The sequence below is a fragment of the Carettochelys insculpta genome, chromosome 16, assembly GCF_033958435.1.
Source record: "Carettochelys insculpta isolate YL-2023 chromosome 16, ASM3395843v1, whole genome shotgun sequence".
NCBI classification, from domain to species: domain Eukaryota; kingdom Metazoa; phylum Chordata; order Testudines; family Carettochelyidae; genus Carettochelys; species Carettochelys insculpta.
In genome coordinates, this window is record NC_134152.1 from 15,514,985 (window position 1) to 15,539,718 (window position 24,734).

The 24,734-nt window shown below is 47.2% G+C and overlaps 1 protein-coding gene across 7 annotated transcripts; it reads left to right on the top strand.

Annotated features, from left to right (window-relative positions):
- Positions 1–670: 670 nt before the first annotated feature.
- Positions 671–24,703, top strand: SNN (stannin). 7 transcript variants are annotated; one of them, XM_075011067.1, is made up of 5 exons: positions 1,197–1,276; positions 16,514–16,570; positions 17,064–17,174; positions 19,875–20,055; positions 21,935–24,703. In XM_075011067.1, the coding sequence occupies exon 5, from the start codon at positions 22,024–22,026 to the stop codon at positions 22,285–22,287; it is 264 nt and encodes an 87-aa protein (XP_074867168.1). In that variant the 5' UTR covers positions 1,197–1,276; positions 16,514–16,570; positions 17,064–17,174; positions 19,875–20,055; positions 21,935–22,023; the 3' UTR covers positions 22,288–24,703. The 7 variants fall into 7 exon arrangements, with proteins under 7 accessions (XP_074867173.1, XP_074867166.1, XP_074867168.1 ...); XM_075011069.1 differs by lacking the exon at positions 19,875–20,055; XM_075011070.1 differs by lacking the exons at positions 16,514–16,570; positions 17,064–17,174 and having other exon boundaries at positions 1,220–1,276.
- The last annotated feature ends 31 nt before the right edge of the window (positions 24,704–24,734 follow it).

Genomic DNA, 24,734 nt, shown 5'->3' on the forward strand with positions numbered 1-24,734 from the left:
TAATCACAGGGAAAGGGGCTCTCCCTCTCTCTCTCGTTTTCTCTCTCTTTGTCTCTCTGCCACAGTAACTGGAATTGAAATTCACACAATCACCCTAGCAAACTAAAATTCAGGTTCAGAAATAATACACGGACCACCCAGTAACGTCATCTTCACTGTTTTAGGTTTCCCCTTCCTTATATATACTGTACAGGGCTGAGCATAATATGCTGTTCTGAAATGCTCTGCACTGTCTGTATAGGTTAAACTGCAATGGGAGCTAGCAAGAAGCTTGAGTTGTGCAATAGTGCTACTGAATAGGCCAAAGGCAAATGCTCAAGTACCCTGTTAGCCAAATTGCACTGGAGAAAGCTAGGTGTTTAATCCAGATTACATTGTCCCGTTTGCCATGAATATGTGCTCGACTCTCTTTTGCGATAAGTAGGTTAGGTAGCCATTCAGCAGCTTGTATTCTTACCTAGGATGATGGTGAACACCAGACGTGCAGCACTGCCGGTGCGACTAGGCAGGGCTGAAGGTGGGATTATCTGCATGCCCTGTCTCAAGCAGATTTACTGAGTACCTGCTGCAAACACAAGGGGCCCCCGGAGCGCCCAGAGGTGTGGGGCCCGATCTGATGTGGGTGAGGGCGGCTCTGTGAACAGGAGGCGGCTAAGAGCAGACTGATGTTGGCATCTGTGCGGATGTCCCTGGTGAGCGACCCGAGGCACGTAAATGTCAAACCTGGACTCCCTGGGCTACTGCGGGCGGAGCCCTCCCTCCCGCGCTCTTAGCGCCCGGCCCCGGAGAGCCTCACGGGCTTGGCGCGCGCGTGCCCCGGCCGGGCCCCGCTGCGTGTCCTGGCCCGGTGAGCAGCAGGGCCCTCAGCTGCCGGGGGGCGGCAAGGTAGGGGGGGCGCAGGGGCGGGGGCTGCTCCAGGGCTCAGACTCGTGCGGGGTTGGCTGGTTCGCGGGGGGGCTGCAGGGCAGGAGGAGGCGCCGCCTGGCCCTGTCCCAGCCCCCCCATCGTGTGTCGGGCGGCTGGAAGCCCCCCATTGGCCGCTGTCAGCGAGCCCCCCGCCCGCCCCGTCAGCTGTTGCTAGCCAGGGCCCAGGCCCGGCGCGCCGATTGGCCGCCGCCCCGCGCCGCCCCGTCCCCTATATAAGGCGGAGCTACGGGGAACGAGCCGTCGCTGCCCGGGTCGCTGCTGGTGACTCGGCTCGGGATGGTGCGCGGCCGGCCGCGCTCCCTGTGCACCGAGCCGCGGGGGGCCGGGCCCGGAGCGCCCGTGAGCCGGGGTGAGTGGCGGTGGGGGCGGGCTCCCTACGCGCGCAGCGGCTGGCGCCGCTCCGGGCACGCGGGCGCGCGCTGCGCTCGCTGCTGAAGTCGGTTCGTAGGTTCAGCCGTGTGTGGTCCCGACCCGCCAGGCGGCCCGGCCGGGCAGCGCCCCCCCCCCCCCCCACGCGGCCGCAGGAGTTGGGGGGGCGCGGTACGATCGGCTCCCCCGCCCCAGGCGCGCACACGCGGGGGGGGCGGAGCCCTGCGCCCAGGCTGCGTCCTAGCCGCTCTTTGTGTCTGCGGCGGGTCCGGCTGCCTGGCTCGCCCCTGCGTCCCCCGGCCCGGGAGGGGGCGAGATCCGCCCCGGCAGCAGACAAAGGGGAGGGAGCAGGCTCGGCGCTGAAGCTTTGCCAGTGGGTCTGGCGTTCGGCAGCGCCAGCGCCTCTCCCGCCCCTTCCCCTTCCCCTTCCCCGCGGCGGGGCCGCAGCCGCGCCCCCTTCCCCGCCGGCGAGAACCCGTCTCGAGCCCGCTTCCCCAGCAGCCCTGCCCGGCTCGGGAATGCCTCGCGCTGTCCGTGCGGCGCGCGTCGCAGTCCAGCCCCGCCGCGTGCCTCGGTCCCGGGCCCGTCTGCTGTGGCAATAGGGGAGTTCGCGCGACTGAGTCTCTGAGCTCTCGGGGGAGGGCTGGCCCGGCTTCCCAGCCGCCGAGCCCCAGGTCTGTCTGGCTGCGCCGTCTGCCTACATCACGCTTTTCTCGAGGTGCCCCCAGCTCCGCGGCCCGTGCACAGGCTCACCTTGTGGCTGTGCTTTGTAACAAAAGCACATTGCTGTCTGGCAAACGTAGCGCCCAGGCTGGCCTGCCAGAGGCTTGTCCCAGAACCAGTGCCTCTTTGGAAGCGCTGCACCATTCAGGAGGTGAAAGGGGAGTCTAAATCTGCCTCCTCCTCCTCCACCCTGTTTGGAGGCATACTAAAACTATAGAGGCTATGGTGCATATTCTGCTTGCCTCAGCATTGAGGTTTGCAGCTTTAAAAAACAGGAAAAAGCACTGCGTAGCTGCACTGTTTTCAGAGTGGGCTCTAGTGTGTAGGGGAGTGGATGTGTTTTCAACTCATGGAATTTTTAGTAATAGTTAAGGCTCCTAAATTTGAGGGAGGAGGGGCTGGCTTCTAAATGAAATGTACCTCTTGCAGTGTTTAGGGAAACAGACAACCCCCTTCTAAATCAGCTGGAAACTCACTTGTGTGTTCTGGTTGTAACTTGGTAGGCCTGTCTCGATATTATAACTAACCTGCACATCTTAGTGGTGTCAGTGGTCAAGATTAAAAAGGTCTTAGTAGAGCACATGCGGTGCAGATATAGGATCTAACATGCTTCCTGGCAGTGAGGTAGGTGCAGACCTGTCTGTAGAAATACAGCTTCACTTAGTTGATGAACTGTATGTTGTTACAACCCCTAGTCTGCTTTGTACGCAGACTTTTTTAACGGGCCTGTAGACTGCCAGACCAAGTTTGACTCTGGCAGCTTGTGTTTTTTTTACATCAAGGACAACCTGTGTGTGCAGATGTAGTTATGCAGTTATATCAGCAGGCACAGGACAGAAAAGCTAATGGCAAAATGAGCCTTTGATGTATCGCCCTCTTTACAGACTAACGCAATTCTCCACTGAGTAGTGGAGAGGCACTAGCAGAGGATTTTAGCCCCATGATAGAGGTATGCTTCGGTGCTGCAGTGGCCCAAGTGCATGCAGTAGTGGTTCAGTGAAGGGGTTGCTCATGCCAACAAGAAGTGCTTCTGTTGGTGTAAGACGGTGTTCCACAGCCAAATTATTTTGAGAAACCCTTTTGGGCTTGATTAGTAGCAGAGAGCCATGATACTATCTAGATACTATCAAATCAAAAATGAAGTAAAGTAGCACTTTAAAGACTAACAAAATAATTTATTAGGTGAGCTTTTGTGGGACAGACCCACTGAAGAAGTGGGTCTGTCCCAAGAAAGCTCACCTAATAAATTATTTTGTTAGTCTTTAAAGTGCTACTTTACTGCTTTTGGGTTTGGAATATATTGATGGAACATATGTTCTGGTCTGGGGGGTGGTGGACAATGGAGTAAGAAGGGGATTAATACTGAAATTGCTGCATGTAATAATCTGATTTTACGAGTTGGGTTTTGAGATGTCTTATATTTTGTTCTTTGTAAAATAAGAGAATCTGAACAAACAACTGTCTTTCTGATAGGAAGAGGGTTAGCAATGGTAAGTATGAAAATTAAGAACAAACGCAGAACAGCTGAAAGGATGGTTAGTGTCCTTTTTGTACAAAAATAAATACAATATTTTTCAGAAAAGGACTGTCCTTCCTTAAACTTTAAACATTATTATGAAAAAGAAATACAAAACCAGTTAGGTAAAGAGAAATATTCTTAAATTTTCTATAAATTTGTTTGTTTTCCAGCAGTTCTGTTTAAAGTACCATTTGACAGTATGTTTTAATGGGCAGAGTGCTTTTCATCTGTTTTGGTATGAGTAGCAGGGTAACTATATTATGAATGTGTTAAACATTAATATGCCTACCATCTAAATACTATTAAAATATTTTAGTATTTTGAGACACACAATTTTTTTTCCTATTTTAGAAGGAAAAAATAGCACTAGCATCAATGTTGTTTCATAACGCACCTTGTCAGATTGTGTGGGATGCCAGTTTTCCACAGAGCAGCTTGGGAAATACTGGTGTTGGAAATCCATCTCCCCAAGAGGTAGCGCGTACGTTGATGAGGGTTTGCTCCAGTCTTCAACTGCTGCAATGAATTGCATTTGGCTGACTAGGGCTATGTCTACATGTGAACGCTACGTTGCAATGGCTTATTTCGATGAATAACGTCTACACGTCCTCCAGGGCTGGCAGCGTCGACGTTCAACATCAACGTTGCGCAGCGCCACATCGAAATAGGCGCTGCAAGGGAACGTCTACACGGCACAGTAGCACACATTGAAATAAGGGTGCCAGGCACAGCTGCAGACAGGGTCACAGGGCAGACTCAACAGCAAGCCGCTCCCTTAAAGGGCCCCTCCCAGACACACTTGCACTAAACAACACAAGATCCACAGAGCCAACAACTGGTTGCAGACCCTGTGCATGCAGCATGGATCCCCAGCTGCAGCAGCAGCCAGAAGCCCTGGGCTGAGGGCTGCTGCACACGGTGACCATAGAGCCCCGCAGGGGCTGGAGAGAGCATCTCGCAACCCCTCAGCTGATGGCCGCCATGGAGGACCCCGCAATTTCGATGTTGCGGGACGCGCAACGACTACACGGTCCCTACTTCAACGTTGAACGTTGAAGTAGGGCGCTATTCCTATCTCCTCATGGAGTTAGCGGCTTCGACGTCTCACCGCTTAATGTCGATGTTAACATCGAAATAGCGCCCAACACGTGTAGCCGTGACGGGCGCTATTTCGAAGTTAGTGCCTCTGCTTCAAAGTAGCATGCACGTGTAGACACGGCTTAGGTGAATTGTGGCTATTAAACTACTGCCTTTCTGCATTTCAATTTTGGTAGCATTCAGATGGTGTAAAAGCAAACCAGCTTAGCTGTTAATTGCTTAAATCCATTGAGCAGTTATCAAGATTTTGTTTGGCGAAAATATCTTCCTCTTCCCCCTGCTTTTTTCCTTAAAAAGAAACGGGCTGATCACATTGAAACGCCTTGCCAAAAGTTCTTCTGGATTGAAGGCCTGGTCTACCTGTGAAACTTAGGTTTATCTAGCAACTTTGCTCAGGAAAGTGTTGTGGGGAAATCACACCCCTATGAGATGTCCTTAAGCCTAACCCCTAATGTGGATGCATTTAGGTTGACAGAAGAATTCTTCTGTTGACCTAGCTGTGGCATTGGGGGATGGGTGGGTGGGGGCTTTACTGTAATGGGGTAATAACTCCCACTACAGAGTTGTCACCACAAAAGTGGTATAGGCACTGCTGTAATACTTGTAGTGCCACCATACCCCTCATGGTTGTTGGGGTGGTGGAGAGCAATGGTCAGTATTTTACTGAAACATGAAGTTGGTGTTTACCTTATATTAGTTCAGTATACAGTACAGCAAGGCTTGACTAACTGTATTAAAAGGACAAAATTAAGTTTGGTTTCCTCTTCAGAAATGCTGCACCATTCAGGAGGTGAAAGGGGGAGTCCAATTCTGTCACCTTCTCCACCCTATTTGGAGGCATATTAAAATGACAGAGGCTATGGTGCATTAAAAGGACAAAATTAAGTTTGAGGTTTACAGATGGGTCAGTGGTTAAAGCATTGGTCTGGTAAATCCAGGCTTGTGAGTTTAATCCCTGATGGGGTCTTTCAAGGATCCAGGGTAGGCTAGACTTTTGGGGAGGGATTTGAGCATTGGTCTGCTAAACCCAGTGTTGTGAGCTCAATTTCTGAGGGGGCCATTTAGGGATCAGCAGGAAATAAATTAAATCTGTCAGGGATGGTTATAGGCCCTGCTGTGCATGCAGGGGACTGGACTTGATGATCTCTGAAGGTTCTTTCCACATCAGGTAAGCACAGACTTTCCTTTCTGGGATCAGGTACTGAGCCGTTGTAACTTTAGCTCCACTGTTGTTGGAGTGCTGTAATGGATGCTAAATGAAATATCCCCATCAAAATTTAATGTCCTTGTTACACCAAAAATGAAGATGAATGCCTTGTGTATTGCCCAGTTGAAAATTGGGCTCTTGGTGCTACTTAAGCCAGTAGAAGCTGGACTACAGATGTTAATGGGAACAAACCTTTAGTAGCTCATGGAAATTCACCTTACAGCAGGTGATCTAGTAGCATCTTAACTATGATTAAGAGAACAGTAATTCATGAAAAATTTCACTGAGCACTATTCTGGCCTCCATTCACCTACCTGTTTTCCACTGCTCAGAAAAATGTAACATCCTGGTCAATTTTCATGTCAAAAACCTTCAGTTTGGATAGATACTTGCCTGCAGTTCCAATGCTGTATGGTAGACCTGGGAAAAAATGGTTCAGTAGAAACAGAAATGATCAGGAAGGTTAAGCGTAAGGTTTGTTCACCAAATTATTAACCTACTACTTGTCAGCTAAGCTTGTTTCTTTTTGAAAGTTATCCAACCAGAAACAGAAGAGCTTAGTTATCCCAGGGGGCAGGGAACATGACAGGGAGCCTGTTTCCTGACAGCTGCTCCTCAGAAGGTCTGCATTAAAAAACTAATATAAAATGAGCCCAGTTTGTGGGTGAAAGGATATATAAATGTAATGTGTCAATTCCTTAGAGAATTATTTTTGGTTTGAATACTGTTTACACCTGGTGGAATTCTGTACCACTGCATGCAGAATTCATGGCTCTCTCCCCCAATTGCTTTCCTTCCTGTGGAAAAAGGATTCTGACAAGATGATGTATCCCTCCTCAGTGGCTCCCTGGCACTTAGCGAGCTGGCTGGTTCTTGCTCAGCTGCTAGTCCTATTGGTTGAACCTCTCATCTGGCACCCTTGGGACTTGACTGGTGTGAGATAGGAGGTCAGTACTGTGTAATATACTGCTACCACTTCCACTGCTTACTGGCTCTTAGAAGACATTTAGGGGTAAATGACAGCTAAATAATAGCACAGAACACTGAGAGCCAGGACTGGTGCCTGTAAACAAACTTTATGGGAGTGGGGAAGCTTGGCCACACCTATGGTAAGTGGTTGTGTGGCTAACTGAAGTCATGCTGGATTATGGCTGTTGCTAGATGACAGTGCCAGATTAGAGAGGTTCAACCTGTAGGTGTGATGAGGGCAGGGTAGGACAGAATGCTCCCTTCAGTGAGCAGCTGGGACTGGTTCAGGCCCACCCTCAGGCATCCCTCAGTTGCAGGAAGTGCCATACACCCTGCCACCCCAATTTCCTGCCCCATTGCTCTTCCTCTGTGGGGGAGAGGTCACTTTACTGGGAGCTGCTCGCCCATCCCACCTCCGCACCTGGCTGTGACCTGGTGAGAATCCTGCAGTCAAACCTACAACATAACAAGCTCCACCCCCTCACCAAGCTTCACAGGGCCCTGCTTTCAGACCACTCTGTTGAGCCTCCACCACCTTCTACTGGACATCCTCAGAGTCCCATGCCTCCTGCATCAGGATCCCCCGAGCCACCTGCAACACATAGGGACCTCTTGACCCACAGCTAGATCCTACCTACACTTGAGACCACTTGCCCTGGAGCCAGATGCAGGGGTGAGGGCTAGGCATATGTGAGCCTGAACAAAAACAAACACTCTGGGGCTATAGCTACGCAAGGGGTTTTAGGAAGAAGAGGGCTTGTGTTGGGAAAAACAGGTGGTGCGTCTGTGCACAAATGATGGCTTGCTGACAAGCCCAGCACATCCACCAGCAGTGTTATACCACTCCCTGTTCAGTTATAACACCTTTCTCGACAGTACTCTGTCAAGAAAACAGCCAGGTAGATGCTCTGGGGTCCTCCATGTTGCTGCCCAGCTGGAGCTGCCCTCTCTATTGCAAGCAGGGCTCTATGATCCTTGCTGCCAGCTGCTTTTAAAGGCACAGGCAGCCCCAAAAACCATGTGGCAAGGAGGGTGAGGGCATGCCTGCAGTCTAGCAGCACCATACCCCATAGCCACACCCAGATGCTGTAAAATATGTCTGAGGCTGCCTGTGACCCTCTCCTCCCCTGGATCCTAGTGGGACTCTGGAGAGGGGTCTCAGGACACACCCTAGGACAGCAGGAAGCAGGCCCACCTTGGTCTGGCCCTGAGCTCTGGAACCTGCTTACCTTGTGGGCTGACAAGCTGGTCCTCCTGGACCCCAGTGACATGTACCACAACACCCTGGGCTATAGCTGCACTGTCAGCTCTTGCAAGGTCCTGCGGGTGGGGGGGGCAGGCTGTCCCTGCCACAGCTGGGAGCAGGACAGCTGCACAGGGGAGGGCCTGACCCCAGGCACACTGCCAGGGACTGCGGCTCTCAGCTTGTGGGCACAGCCGCAGGGAACAGGTAGCACCCCTCCCTGTGGATAGTGCTACAAGCCACACCTGTGGGGGGGCCCAGCTGACTTGCTGCTATGCCAGGACTCTTCCCTGGCTGGTCCCCCTCCTCCCCCTGGCCGCTAGCCCATTGGGTTGGGGGATGGGAGGGCACAGTCAGGCCAATCCCATGACACCACAGGCTCTCAGTGTGGCAGGGTGTTCCTTGCAGGGGGCATGGGTGTGCGCATCTGGGACAGCCCCATCTTATGGCTCAGGGATGGGGGCTGCAGCTCATGGGAGGTGGGGCCTTGGGGTGTGTGCTGCATGAAGGAATTACCTTCTACCCCTACAGCTGCCCTGTCTGAGGGCTAGGCCGGCTCCCCCATGCGGCTCTGGGGGGAGCTGGGGCCCATGGAACCCAGAGCCGTGCCACACAAGATGGCACCTCACCACTGGCAGGGTGTGCCTATGCCTGGAGGGGATGTTGCCACCCGGAGGATGATGCCCTCTGTGTTTACATGGCCATCCTCCAATGGCAAAATAACACTGCGGAGCGGCAGCTGCAGCAGGAAGAGGAGTGGTGGTGGGTGTAGGCCTCCAACCAGTGACTCGCCTGGGTTGACCACCTACTGAACCTCATGGAGGCCTGACTGGCCTGCACTGCAGCACCTGCATACCCTGCCACTCCCTTTCCTTTCTCTGCCAGTGCTCCCACACCCACCCCATGCTCTGTGGTGGGCAATGGACAAGGCTGACATCCCTGCCCCCAAGACCTCCCTGCTCCCCCCGGCTAAATCTGACCCCGCAGCAGACCCCCTCATCTTGCTACTTCCTCGTGATCCCGACCCAGCCCCAAGGGAGTGGCAGGGGATCTTGTGGCTGAGGTGGCTTGTGGTCCTCTTCCCCTGCCATGGCTTAAGGCCCCTCCCACACCCAGTTGAGATTCCCCCTCCTTCCTGGTTCAGTGGCCCACACATCACACACACACACCCATATACAGTCAGGCAAGTTGTCCTTTTAAATAGTTGTTGCACATATGTCTATTTTCTAAAAGCTTAATTAAAAGTTTATTTTAAGCACTACCCCCACATCCCTCCTTGGTGGGGTGGAGGGGTAGGGCTGGGGTGACCCCAGGGGTGCCCTGGAGAGCATCATTGGGGGCCACGGCAAGGCTGTCCCATAGGGCCTCCTGAATGCATACCCTGTTTGTGTGCGTTTGCTGGTTGGGGGCTGCACCCAGCTGTCTTTAGGGGGTCCCAATGTCTGCTGCCCACCCGAAGAGGAAGTCCTCCCCTTGTGCTCCTCTGGGTTGTGGAGGGTGCAACAGGCAGCCACGATGTAGGGGACATTCTGCACCCCCACGTCCAGCCAGGTGGGGAGGCGGTGGAACCTGCCCTTCAAGCACCTGAAGGCACGCTCCACTGCCTTCCTTGCCTGGGTAAGGTGGGTGTTTGACTAAGTCCTGTGTGGGGTCCAGGTGCCTGGTGTAGGGCCTCATCAGCAATGGCATGAGCAGGTAGGCTGCATCCCCCACCATGCACAAAGGCATCTGTGTCCCCCGATGACTAGCTTCCCCCAGGGGAATACAGGTGCCCACCTCCATCTGTGAACAGGCTGGTGTTCTGGCACACCCTGGTGTCACAGTTCCAGCCAGACCACCTGACATAGACATCCAGGAGTTGTCCTCCATGGTCCATCAGGGCCTGCATGGTGTAGCCCTTCCTGTTGATGTAGTGTGCAGCACTGCGTTCCAGGGCCCAGACGGGATGTGGGTACGATCCAGCATCCTGGAACAATTGAGAAAGCCAAGGGTGTTGAAGCCAGCCAAGAGGGATTCCGTGTCACTGATGCAGATGAGCCTCTGCAGCACAAGTGCGTTGCTGCCCTGCACCACCTGTGAAGGGAGCAGACCAAGGGGGGGATCGTGAGCTCCACAGCCCCCACTTCCTCCTCCTCCTTGTCCACTTCCCTCTGCCCACTCCCTGCCTGTCCTCTCCCCTGCCAGCTCCTCCTCCCTCTGTGCAGGGCTTGCGGCCTGAGGGTGCTTTGCTTGCGTAACTGTGGCCCCTACAGTTGACCTTCTGATGCCAAATTGGTGGCCCACGGTGCAGTAGCTGTCGGGGCGGCCAGCTTCCACAAAGCAAGAGTGACCTGCCTCTCAGAGGGGAGGGGAGGGTGGGCCACATGTTGGTGTCCAATTGTTGGAGGCAGGGGCTAGCCAGGTGCACAGCTCGAGGAAGGTCTCCTTGTGCTTCCTGAAGCTTCATGTCCACTGCTGGTTGTCCCATGACCAGTACAACCAGTTGGAACTGGTGGAGTACTGCCAGACCTGCCTGAGCACCCCAAGGGGTGAGGGTGGGCAGGGCACTGGGGCACTGCAGGTGTGTTCCATTGGCTATCTGTCAGGGTCATCCCCCCCAGATGTGGCGGAAGACACTGATCAGGATGAGAGGCAGGGCCAGCAGCAGCTGGTCCTAGGTCCAGGGCGAGCCCAGGGGCTGCTCTCGCGTGGTGGTAGTCTTGTAAGAACTGGTTCTTGCTCAAATGGCTAGGGAGCCCTGCAATGGCTTTGCTGTCCCTCCAGGAGGTTTGCAAGACTTGGCATGGGCAAGAGGTCAGGGTGGGATGCGGTTGGGCGGGAGGCTTTCAGAGCGTATGGGGCTGGATGTCCTGGAAGGGCTTGCCCTCCATGTTGGTCTCGCTTCTGGGGTTTTGGGGCCCTCTTCAGTCAAGAGAGCGGCTGGCATGTGTGGGCGCTTTGTGTCGACAGAGCGTATAGAAACACCAATCCACTTTTGTGCGTAGGTGCAGTCTGCCAAGAGAAGTTTTGTCGGGGAATCTTTTCCAACGGTGCCTTCTCTCGACAGATGCTGCTTGTGTAGATGTAGCCTTGATGTGTGTAGAGCAGAGATGTGTCACGTCATCACTGCAGATCTCTTTCCTGGTGGTGCTGCAGAGTTGTCTCCTACCTCCATGCAGACAGTGATTTTTTTTCTTTTTTTTTTTATGCAGAGTTATCTTTGAACTAAATATTCTCAGGGGCCGGAACTTTCTTTAATTATGGTTTGTATTGGCACAAAAACGTGTACTTGCTTATAGTTTATTCATGAAAGAAATGGTGTCTTCATTTCTGTAAAATGCAGGCCAAGAAGGCTGGAGTGGAGGGACCAATGCATGTTAATGTCCACTTGGCAGACTTGTAGCGCTAATATATTTTCTTAAGGCTTTATCTGATTTCTCCACTGCACATCATTTGTACTGGGGTTGAGTTTTGAATGGTGTTACAAATTCACATTGCAGTTTGCATTGAAATATGAGCCATTTGCAGTGAGTCTTAACTACCAAGAAAAATTGAATGTACAAGATAGGCTTTAGTTTGCTTGCTGCTATGGAAGAAAGCGCCCTGCTCTAAAACTCACTCTTAAGAGTGTTGCAAAGTTAGTTTTCGGTTGCCTTTAATATTGGTTTTAATTTCAAAATTCTGTTAATTTGGCTAATGGCCAAATCAGATGTTCAAATAGCAAAGTAGCGCTGTGCAAGAGGCATTAACCTCTTCCTTCCAAGTTCTTTAATTTAAAAATCCATGATAGGAAGCTCGCAAATTGAAATCTCAGCCACTTTTTCTTGAAAGAGTAGTAAGAATACTACCCTAGTGCTATACATACTTAAATGTGGATTTACATTTCTTTGGAAGCATGGTATTTTTAACAGACCTAATACACACGACTTGTTACTAACAAGTAATTCTGTTTAACAGCAGAATGGTCAGAAGTCTGGAGTCCTCTTGACAAGGAAGCCCATTCTCTATGCTGTTTCTATTCATCTTCATCAGTTGGACTGGTTTCACCTTTTTGCTTGCCTCCCCATACCTTCTCCACAGTTATGATCAGAGAGAAGTGTTGCATAGAATCTGGTATTCAAACAGACTGGGTTTTACAGGCTAGCTGAAACTGCTAGCTCCCAACCACCCCCCCCGCCCCCAACAAACAAACCTTTTTGCCTCCTGGCATATCAAGCACAGCCTGACTGCTACCAAAAAAACCCAACTCTCCCACCCCTGATTTCTTAGGTCTTTGGGATAGCTGTGAAGAGGGAGGTTAAATTCACAACAGCCATCACTTGCTGAGACAAACTTTTCCTTGGTGCAGCATGTTGGGAACTGAAGTGTGGATGTGTCCACAGAACTAAGAGCTTGGGTTCATCCACACAAAATTTGTGTATTCGTCTCCACTTAATTTTTGATAGTGAATATTGTACGTGTGTTCATTTGGCAGGATCATGACATTCTGAAGAGTAAGATGGACAGTGGCTGGTGGTTTTAAAGTTAGGGCCTAAACCAGGGAATCAGTAAGCAGACCATGGACCAAACTCAGATGCTTTTGAATGGACCATGAAATCCTTACATATTTTTAGTGTGTTCTCTTAAGTCAGGGCTTTGACTGTATCTTGACCAAGAAATGTAGACATTGACAAAATAATTGATTACCTCTGGTCTTAAGCATGCTACATCTTGAATCAGTTTGTTTGGAGACTAACTTGAAATGTTACAAATGCAGCTAAATGTCAGTAACACTGTACTTACAGTCTTTAGTTTATTCTGCACATCTGTACTGGGGTAGTGGCATCTATTGCTACAGTGCATAGACAGTCCAGCTTACTTCTGAAAAAAAGAATAATTTCTGACCATACTCACCAAGAGTATCCATAGAATATACTGACTGTTCAGACCTCCTTAGACTGTCTCCTGGAGTCTCGTAAGGGAGGCACAGTCTGCTTGCTGACTGTTCACAGTACAGTCAGGCAGTATGACTGCAGCTCATGTGGGCATGTCTCTGAGCTAGCTAGCTTTGCTCTGGCGAGACCAATACTCAAGTAACAGTAGCAGGGTAGCTGTGCAATTGACAGGCGGTTGGCGTTTGTACGCAGGGTCCCAGGTGGAGTTGTATTTAGGAGGCCAGTGCATGCTGCTGCCCCAGCCATAGTGCTAAACACCAGTTAGCTTTGATCTACCTGATACTTAATTTGGCTAGATCAGAGCTGGATCAGGTGGGTGCTTACATGAGCTGCAGTCAGTCACACCTCCAGCTCCAGGGTATAGTTACACTGTGGAGTGGATAAGAAAAGTGAAGTTTTCTGTTCCCCTCCTTCTTGGAAGACCGACTCTTCTCCCATTGGGTCACCTGTGTTCCCTTCCCTTCCAGCTCTCTCCCCTCCCCCCATGTGCAAGATGCTAAAATTTTAAAACTGTACAAGAAGTCCCATCTGTCTTGCACAGTGGCGGGAATTTAACACAAAGATGCTGCTTCAGAAGATGGTATATTCTGGAAGACTGAGCACATTTATATCTCATCTAGAATCCAAGAAACCTTAAGAATGAACTATGTTCTTTGGAACTAGTTGTCTGCTACTTAAAGTAAGAGTCCATGGTACTGAAAATTTTCCTTGTTGAGGAAGCACATGCGCTAGTATCTTATGGAGAAGGTGGGTCCTGCATTAAGACAATAGCTTTAGAGGTCCCATGTGAAATACTTTCTCCATAAACTAGATTTTAATATTTCAGTTAGCTGCTGGTGCAGAGTGGGAATGGACCTGAATGCATGAGAAACATAAGAGATGGAATTTGAAAGGGAAGAACTCTCCAGAGATGCTGGCAGGAGATCTAGAAACTTTTTGTCAGTAGTTTACACTAGTACACTCATCCCTCGTTAAACGAGTACTTTACTTATGAGTACTCACTTAAGCGAGGGACACACATACTTACCTTCATTTGCTAGATGAGTGAACTCCCCCTGCTAATGAGCCTCCCCTCAACCGCAAACCGCCGCAGCCTGATCCCTGGTCCGTACACCCAACCTGCAGCAGCCTGAACACACACGCCCCACCCCCATCCACCCCATAGACCCAACCCCCCACCAGGTTTTAACCCTCCCTCCTGCTTATGGGCCCCAAACTGCTCCCAGCCTTAACCCTCCCCAACCCACAGTTCACTTACCTGTCAAAAGCAGCACCACATGCTGCCACTTCACCCAGTTAGGAGCCCTAGGAACTAATCAGAGACTTTAACATGTATCTAATGGTAATTTAGTGTCCCTCTTACGAGAGTTCACCTACGAGCAGAAAGTTGGGAACCAGTTGCACTCATATAGTGAGGGATGAGTGTATGTCCTAAGCTGGCAGATGTGCTGGGTATTTTTCAACTGGTTACTACATCAGTGCTTCTTTCAATAACTTACTATTAATTCAAGACTAGGATAATAGTAGTGATATGTGACAAAGCCACACAAAGTAGCTTGTTATGTCAGTCTGCCTTAGTTATCCATTTACCTCCAAATGTCAGAGTGAGAATAAAATAGAAATATCCTGACAATCCAGTGGTCTGGTACAGAGCGGAGGTAGATGCGTTGTTCCAAACTACCAAGATAGACTCTCTAAAAATTCACTCAGGCTGGTGACAGTCTCAATTGGATTTGTATAGAAGTACTATTAATAGGAATTAGGCAGCATACATGCCTGAAGCAAGAAAAGGCACAGCCCTGCAACTGTTGTCATTTAGTATTTTAAAAATATTCTTGGTACAATACTGCTGCTCAACGAGGATTCTTTAAGCTCTTGTGTAAGGACTCCTCGATGAGCAGTACTATTATATAATGGCATAAAATGCAGAAGAGAATTGAGTAAGCTGTGTGGCATTTGAGTATACAGTTTTCAGAATTACAAATGGAGTCACAGGCAAACCTGCATGCAGGAACAAACCACATGAAAGGCTCATGCCCACATAAATACCTGTTCAAAGCCATCTGGAATCCTCCCTCAGGCTTACTGTGTGTGTTACCCTGCACCAGAGTTAAACTTTGAGACCGTCGAACACTAAGCAATATTTTTTATGTGAAACACCTGTGAAAATCTCCCCCCCCCCCCCCCCCCGAAAAAATTACAAAAGCAAAATGAAGTAATTTATTCAGGTATCATAGCAATGAAGACGTAACATTATATTTTATTTTAATAACAGAAAATATAAACCATCTGTATATTTTCCCCAGGCGCTCATGGCACACCTGCAAAGTTGTTCGTGAAACACTGTTTAAGAAACACTGCTCTGCACAAGCTTAGTCCATTCTGTTCCACCAAGCAGCTGAATTGCTTGCACCCACTGTCTTAAGATGCAAAAGGACTGGGCAGCTACTTTAAATAGATGTTCCCTGAAAGACAAATTGGAGGCCAAATCTTGCTATTTTCTAGTTGTCTGCTGGGTTGTTTGTGGTTAAAGTGAGCAGGGTTTGGACCTCAGCATGTGGTGTACAGGGTAGCACACAGCTAATAAATGTGGTTCGGTCCCATTCTCTAGGACAGAATGCAGTAATCTTAACTGTGCATGCTAGAGGCCTACTAGTGTAAGGCTTTGCTTCACAGGTTTGAGCCTCGTATGTGCCTGGTCAGTATGTGGTGCTTCTGAAAGTCGTAGGCTATGTGCATGAATGGGCTTGGATTGTGTACTATTTTAAAGGCTTAGACCAGTGGTCTTTAGTTCATTCTGAAAAATGAAGCAGTCCTTGTAATGCGTGAGGTAATTGTTGTCTTTGTTCATGTGACCCCTTAATATCACCTTAATCCTACCCCTCAGGGTGGGAAAGAACTGATTAAATATGGCAAAGATATGGCTGGCTCTGTTGTCCTTAAAGGGTCCAGTCATCCTGTGAATGACACCTTTCACATCAAGATCACTTGCTATCCTAGATTAAATTTCATAAACGTCATACTGTTGCCTGTTATTGTTTCCTATTGTTTTATTGTGACCTATTTGGGATAGTTTAGTACAATTCCAGTACTGTAGTCTACTAGAGGACATACCTCAAATGGCTTTTGGTCACCCCCAAGCCTTTTTCTTAAAATGATGGTTAACTATTTCTTGTCCAGAAGTTAAGCTGTCAGGTTGGAGGCAAACATCTTACAGCACCACTCAACAAGCATGACTGGTTTGATATCCTTGATTTAACCCCTTAGCCTCGTTTTAACTAGTGTTCCTCTGTAGAGACTTCTAAGGTAGAGGAGACGTGATTTTTTTTTTAGTTAAGAAACAAAGTATCTATCTCAAAGTTCCAGACCTCCTTAAAATTGCAAGAGTCTGATTCTACCCTCAGAGGAGACCCCTAATACCTGTGGGGTATCAATGAGATCTGCCCTTAATATGGGATCATTAGGGGCCATGGAACTTGCAGATACTGTAGTCCACATTATCCGTTCAGCTGTCCTCTAACATAGAATCCCTCTGACTTAAATAGGGTGAATGGTGAACTACTTCTGTGATGGATGCTAAAGTGGCTGGACGTGCTTCCTTGGTATGTAAATTGGCTACCGGTTCATTCAGGTATAGCCTTTCTCGGATGTGATTTTTCTGCAGCTCTACTCGTTTTAGTTTAGTTTGCTTGGATAACTAATCTGTTTAAATGGTTACCTTTTTATCTTAAATGTAAACATCAGCATTGCTGTGAGGAATGATCATTTTCCATAATACCCCTCCGTCTGCTACAGTCCACTGCTGAACATACTCGGTTTTGTTTGAGTGCGTAAGGGTTTTGGGGGACACAACCATTCGAGGGGCAGAGGGAGACGGCTGCATTTTGACTATGAAACAAGACTTAATTATCACTTCTACCAGGGAAACAGGCTCTTAAAACTGGACATGTTTCTACTGCCCATTGTTGCAGGAATTACTAGTGCAACTGTCTTGCCAGGGTCAAGCTGCTTCCTAGAGAAAACAGTTGATCGGCAGAAGAGACCATTTAAATCAAAAGTGTAAAGTTTCTTAACAGGTGTTGTAATCTTTGTCAGCCTCCTGTGAAATTCCTTGTTCTGCCCTGCCTGTGGCATCTCATGCAAGGATTTATGTATCTCAGAAGCATCATGTTGATTGGGAATTGCTGCAGTAACAATTAGACACAGGTAGGTTAACAAGGTTCTTTCTGATGTCCACTAGAAGCGAAATACGTGCTGGCTTAAGTCCTCCTCACGGTCATTATACCTGGTCCCTGCGTAGTTAAGAGAAGCCAGTGCTGGCACGTCAACCTCATGGAGTGCCAGTGCGGGGTTCCCATTGCTGGGGTGGTCTGTGGGCTGCACTTGAGAACCACTGCTCTAGTTACATGAGCCCTTGTTGCTTTTTCCTGCTCGGACAGCAGCAAAAGACAAGCCTATAGAAATTGTTGCCCATTAGGTGGGACAAAAGATCTGTGGTACAACGCACTAAAATGAGTGGAAACTTGCTTTAAAGATCTGTGTGAAGAGCCTCCTCATAAATAAGGAGTCCTGGGAGGATTGGTGTCTTTCTCCTGGCCTCTGCTGATGAGTGTGGGTAGATTGAAGAGAAATACTCAAAAGCCTCTAGCCAACTTGTCAGCCCTCCCCCCTCCTTTCTTTGCATACCACTGCCTCTTCAGCTTCAATTTTAACACTTTATTTTGCTTGTCTAGGGCGATGGAGAGGGATTCTGGAAGTAAAGACCCTCTTCCATTCCTGCCAGAAGAATGCAGAAACCCAGAGCAGCAGCTCTCGTCCTAAAAATACATCTAAACTGCATTTGTTGTCACCATTAACAAACAGCCATTGAATGTCACTGTGGCCGAAGCCATTGTATTTTTATTCTAGTTAACTCAGATTTATGGGTCGCAGCAGGTTTTGTTTGCTTTGATCCACTGACATAGCGTTGAGCAATTTCACAAAGCAAACAACTGCAGCTACTGCCAGGTCACGAAATGGTGACAAATTAGGCTCTCTTCTGGAAGCTCAGCTAATGGAGTGGAAGCTTCCTGCCTTCACCAGCTGTAGCAGAGAGAAACACAGAGCTGCTGCTGGTACTGCAGTGGGGCAAAGTGCATGGAAGGAATGAAGTAATGTGACAAGTAGGACAGTTTACTTAGCAGCTGGATAGAGGTGTCATCCTCCTTCCCGTGTAAGCAAGCTATAGATGGCCAGTGATGCTATTGTGCACCATTTTCACACTTGCTGGTTTTGTGCTAACTGCTCTTAAAGGGCTTGTCTACACTACCTCCCTCCTTCAAAGGGGGGATGGTAAGTAGGGTGTTGGGAGTTTATTAATGAAGGAGGGACATAGTGTAGACACAACCAAAGTAGCTATTAACTGCCTTAATGAAACGTCTTGCAAATGCTTGACAAGTTCTACTGTATCTTCCAACTGTTTGTATTTGTGTTCACTGGGGAGGATTCTTTATTGGTGTTTGCAAATATATTGCTTACCTTAGCAGTACACGCTGAGCTAACATAGTATAGAAATTAAAGCAGGTTAGTTTCTATATCATACTTCAAATGATCTTTCTGTTTTCCAGCCCCTTTTTGAAAATAGGGACAGGGATGGCCTAGAAAGCACAGCAGTCTGTGCATTCTCTATTTGCCAGTGTAAATGTCACCCCCATATTAGAGCTGCTATTATTAGAATTCAGTGTTTCATTCTCTTCCTGACTGACTTGTCTGAAGGAACACATGAACATAACCTATCAGATTCCCCTCCCTCACCTTCATGTGTCTGGGAGGAGCAGAGATAATGCTGATATCACTGGTGTTCTGTTCCAAGTTTCAAAATGCAATTTTGGTTCTACTTGTACAGGGACTCCTCTTAAACTATTTTGAAACTATGTTTATACTTAGTGAAATGTTCTAGTGAGACTGTCATTTAGCACCTGATTATGAAACAGCTGAGAATTTGTGATTGTATGGTACACATGCCAACTTCAATAAACTCTTTCACATCTATCAGCCCCAGGATCGAGAGGTTGCCAGAAATTCAAATATTATGGATGATAGAGAAATATACCTAGCAATGCATAACACTAAAGAAAAGGTTAAATATCAAACAAAAATGTATGCAGAGTACTTTAACAGTAGTCTTGTACACTGTAAACGTATGCTGTATTGCTGTATTTATTTGCATTTACTTTCACTAAACTGTACTTATGAAAAATGTAGCTAAAATTTATTTATGGTTAAAATGCTGGTTATCTGAAAGTCCTGGATAATAGAATGCCAAATATGAGTTTATTGTACTATGACTTATAAAACCCTTAACGCTAGCAGGTGTAGGCTACTACTAGTTGTATAGGAAAGAATTTCCCTCCAATCTGGGAATGTCTTTGGTGTGATCGTTAGCTGGCTGGCAGAAAAGGCTTTGACTTGGCTATAGCAAAGCTTTGCAGTTCAGTATTATTGTATGATTACATATAAATTGTAATGTTCTTTTCCCTACCTAGAACTGCTTACTGCCAAAGGGCAGCTCTAGAGATGAGACAGCAGTCTAGGTCTGACTGGAGAACGTGCTGGCTGTCATCTCTGCAGGTCAGATAAAATCCATGTAAAATCCATGTACAGGAACTCCCTGTAATCACCAGTTCAGAGTCCAAAGCCGGTATGGATCATTGTACTCATTCATTCTGACCCTCTGTATAGCACAGGTCACAGCTTCCCCCAAAGCACTCCTAGAGCAGATCTTTTCCAAAGACTCGCAAGGTTGATTTTGAAAAGGGTTATTGAAAGAGAGGCCACCATGCTCCTGGGTAGGTGGTTCCAGTGGGAGATTATACACTGTTTAAAATTTATTTACTCTGTTTCCCATTTGAATTTGTCTGTCTTCAGCCTCCAGGTATTGGATTGTGATGTAGGTTTCTCTGCTGACTCAAAGAGCCTGTTAAATAGTTGTTACTCAGCTCTAACCAACAAGAAGTCCTGTGGCTCCTTATAGACTAATGGATATTTTGGAGCATAAGCCTTCGTGGGCAAAGACCCACTTCATCAGATGCATTCTGAATTGAATAAGGTACCACAGCACTCCTCATTGTTTTTGTGGATATAGCTAACACAGCTACCCCCTCTGACTGTAATCCACGCATCCCTTACCCCTCTCCATTTAGCTAGAAAGATTAACGTCTAGAAAAATACTCAGGCATTCTTGCGGTTCCTCTCTAAACACTCTCCACTTTATCCATGTGCCTCTTGAAGTGTGGACACCAGAACTAGAGCCAGGACTCCAACAGGAGTCATGTTACCTCTCTGACACCAATAACTTCTCTACTTCTAGTTGACTCCCCTGATGATGCGTGACAGGATTGCTTTAGCTCTTTTGGCCACAGCCTCACTGTGGGAGCTTGTGTGCAGTTTATCATCTACAACCCTGAAATCTTTGAGGCAGCGTGTCCCAGGATAGAGCCCCCTGTCCTGTAAGTCTGGCCAACTTCCTTTGTTCTCAGATGGCCACATTTCCATGTAGCCATATTAAGATGCATAGTGCATGCTGGGTAGACTCAGCATAAACAGTCTAGATTGCACTGAATCAATGACTTGTGCTTTCTATGGCTCAGGGCTAATAATCGTAGTGTAGGTGTTTTGGGCTCTGAAACTCATGGGGCATGTCTGCATTAGCCCCTTCCTTCAAAGGGGTCCTGTAAACGAGCCCGATCAGTGAATAGCAATGAGGTGCTGCACTGCATATGTGGCACCTCATTAGCATAACTCTCGCCACATGAACGTTGAATGTTTTTGGAGTAAGGGTACTTCAAAGTGCCCATGGCTACACTGCTCGCCAGAACTTTGAGGCTAGTAACTTCAAAGATTGTGTGGTGAGAATTATGTTAATGAGATGCTGCATATGCAGTGCAGCACCTCCTTACTATTCTCCGATTGCTCGTTTACATACCCCCTTCGAAGGTGGGGGGGCAGTATAGACAAGCCCATGCAGGGTGAGTCTCACAGCCCAGGTTCCAGCTCAATCTCTGCTAGCTCAGTGGTTAGTGCATTGGCCTGCTAAACCCAGAGTTTAGAGCCCAAACCTTGAGGGGGTGTTTAAGGCTCTGGGGCAAATGGATTTTAAAGTGTCAGGGATAGTGCTTGGTCCTGCTGTGAGTGTGGGGGACTGGACTCAGTGACCTCTCAAGGTCCCTCCTAGGTCTGAGATACATATGTAATGTCTGTACAGTTCTGCAGGCCAGAGCCAATGGCTTGGAGACTGTATGTTGGGGGAGGGAGGGCTAATGCAGGGTAGAAGTTTAATGTCAGTTCTGTGTGATCAGCTCCTGTTATGGCTAGATCTAATACAGAATTTCCCTCTATGCTGGCTGCAAGCCTTTGAGTTTGGAAACTATACTATTTAGAAACTTCAAGCATGTTTCACTACTGGCAGCATCAAATGTCAAACATCTATTGGTCACATTGAGGTCCTCCACGATTAGTGTTTTTTTTCCACTACTCATTGTAGTTAGGTGCATAAGGAGGCAGTCCTCCTGTTCACTGTTGTGATTTGGTGATGTGCAGTAAACACCAACTAATGTGGATCAATGTTGGAAGCACAAGATGAGAAGTATTCAGGTTCGCTTTTTTCTGAGTTGTACATGACCTTGGTCCAGTAGGATCAGCATTGTATGTAACCTTCTGAGTCGAAGCTAAGGCAAAATGATAGGGCATAAAGTTTTTTGACATGTCCAGTGAATGATCATGCAAACTGAAAGGCTTTTGTAAAACAGCTTTTTCCCCAAGCAAACAAACAAGGGGGACCCAAAACCCAAACAGGCAAACTTATGTACCAGTCAGCAAGGGGATAGGGTTGCCAAAAATCATCCACTGGCCATGTAATACTAAAGCTATTGGACAAGTGAAACTAATCCTTTTACAATTAGTTTTGTTTGTTTTTTTTCCTATTTCAGGAGTTCAAAGATGCAGCTTGAGGCATCTCAAAACTGATAAGGAATGAAGAACCATCTTTAAGATCTGAGGACTGACCTGAATACTGACCATGTCTATTATGGATCACAGCCCCACCACTGGAGTGGTGACTGTAATAGTCATTCTGATTGCTATTGCTGCTCTTGGTGCCTTGATATTAGGCTGCTGGTGTTATCTGCGTCTGCAAAGGATCAGCCAGTCTGAAGATGAAGAGAGCATTGTGGGAGAAGGAGAAACCAAAGAGCCTTTCCTTTTGGTGCAGTATTCTGCTAAAGGACCGTGTGTAGAGAGAAAAGCAAAGCTGACGCCTAATGGCACAGAAGTTCATAGCTAACTTTCAGCAGTGGAGTATCTGGTCTACATTTGAGATGTCTAATCACCAGAACGGATACTGTGAAGGAGTGACATACATACTGCTCTCTTGAAATAAGACTTTAAAGTTATGGGTTTGCTGGTTTGCCACTGCATGCACTAAGCAGCTACACTATCCACCAATCCTGTATTTTAACTCCTTAGTGCTAAGAGGTGACTTCTCTGGTATAAAGTCCATTGCTGGCAATGGACACACAGGGATATGCTGGCATGAAAAGACTAAATAGCATTTTTGTTACTTGAATGTTTAGCTGAGCCTATTTTGATGGAACTACTGTAATGTGAACTACTTATAACTGTGAACTGTAAATAGGCTGCCAGGAGTTCTAGCGTTTTGTTCAGCATATGGAAGTGGTATGAAGTTATTCTTAGTAACACATTTGGACTTCTGAGCCACATGATTATGGATGGGATGCCAGACCTTCAAAACCTAATCTGCAGCTAAAGCCTGCTTCTGCTACAAAGTTGAGTGCATAACCATAAAGACAATGGTGGCTTATTTTTTGATTTTAGTACTTAAACCTCACATGGGATGTATTCAGAACAATTTCCTTGAATGCAGGTATATAAGTAATCTCAGTGAGGTGACTGAGGCAGAAAGGATTGGGGTTGTAAGGAAGAAATTGTGCCATTCTTCCTTTTTGGTGTCAATAAGTTGTTAGTAGCTAATACTGTGATTGTCCTAGCCATGTAGCTACTGCACGGAAACTGCCATTTTAACAGATTCCAATCTGGGAACTAATGATGGCTACTTGATGCATAGTCCAGAAGGTTTCCAGTGGAGTTTAAAAATAGCAGTAGAGCAGATCTTTCCCTTCTGTTAGTAAGCATGTTAATCACAGAAGTGGCGTTTTCACTAGAACTGGCATTAATGTAACTATTCACCTTTATTTCCCCATAACAATTGTTTATGTGTGTACCTAGCAGCTGGGGCATATGTAAACAAAAAAACTAAACAGTCAACTGTGGCTAAAATGTTCTAGATTTCCTAGTTTAAGCCTGCATGTTCCACAACTACCCCCCTTTTGCCAAATCCAGTTCATATGTAGCTAAGAAGTTCTTTTAGCTTAAATTAAATTCTGTAGCAAAGGGAGATGCAAAGAGTGAGAGGGGTCTGTGGACAAGTAGTCAGGGGGTTCTCTCACTCCTCAGGGGGCCAGAAATTCCACCTCACACCCTGCTTTGCTTCCAACATTTGTAATAGTGCTCTGTGAGAGGAGTTACCACTACAAAAGTTGGAAAACCACTCTGTAGATGATGCAAAAGTTCACCTCCCACCATTGATGTGGGGGAACAGTTATGCTAAACAATGGTGTGAATTATTGCTAATGCGGTGTGAATTATTGCTAATGCAGTGGGAATAACTACTTATTCTAAGATGGCTAAGCCATAATAACTGTCTGGAAGCAAATGATAGTCCAATTAAGAACTAAGTTGCTGGCTCCCTTCAGCACAAGCTATGGAGTTGCATTTTTATTCTTGTGTGCATTGATTGAAGTGAGAGGCTGGAAAAATAAGTGGTTGGCTTACTAAATCTATTGCTGGTAATGGATGAATGCTGTCTTCCTCTAAGAACAGTAAGGAATGCAAGTGTACTGGCTCCAGAGATGCTAATTTTCACTTTTCAGTCTATGGTTTGAGATGCTGCTCTGTGTATGCACACTGGATTCGTAAGACATACTACAGCCTATAATGTGGGCAGTTAGTAAGACTCTGGTTGATGTGAAATCTTATTTTTCTCCCCCTCGCACCTCTTTCCCCGCCCCCCCCCTTTTTTTTGTGGAGCAGAATGCTAGTGGGATGCACAAGGAGGCTGGATGAGAGTTTTATGCCTACTTTTGTTACCTATAACTATCTCTGAAAACCTGTTCCCTAATTTACAATTCACAGCCAGTTAATAGTTTAATCATGAAGCATGCAAAGTAACTGAAATCCCTGAACCGGAACGATAGACTATTTTAACCATTTTGACGTTTCATTAAGTTTACTAAAGACACATTCAGCATTGCCAGTCAACTTTAAAAACATGCAGACAAGATGTCTAACTGCAGCTCTTTCTTTTTTTTTAAAAAAAAGTATGAATTGTCACAGTCCCTAAATGAACTCTTCCTCTGGGAGGAAGCCAGCACAAAAATTGGTCCCTTAGGAGATGTTTCTCTCTGCTGCCCCTGGGAATTCGCTATTTTTAATGTAGGTTAAATTCTACAATGGCGCTCACATTAGTGCAATAGTAAAATGGAAAGTGTTTTCCATATCTTCATTTGGGTTTTAAGATCTGGTAAACTGTTGAAAATATTACAAATATTCTGGGTTGATTTTTTTCTAGACAATTGGAAAATACTTTATTTACAACAAATAAAATTTGCATAAATACCTTCCCAATAAAGTGTCATTCCTGATTTCATCCCC

Excerpts from the sequence above, each read along its gene's own strand:
- SNN (XM_075011072.1), top strand. The coding sequence starts at position 22,024 with ATGTCTATTATGGATCACAGCCCCACCACTGGAGTGGTGACTGTAATA.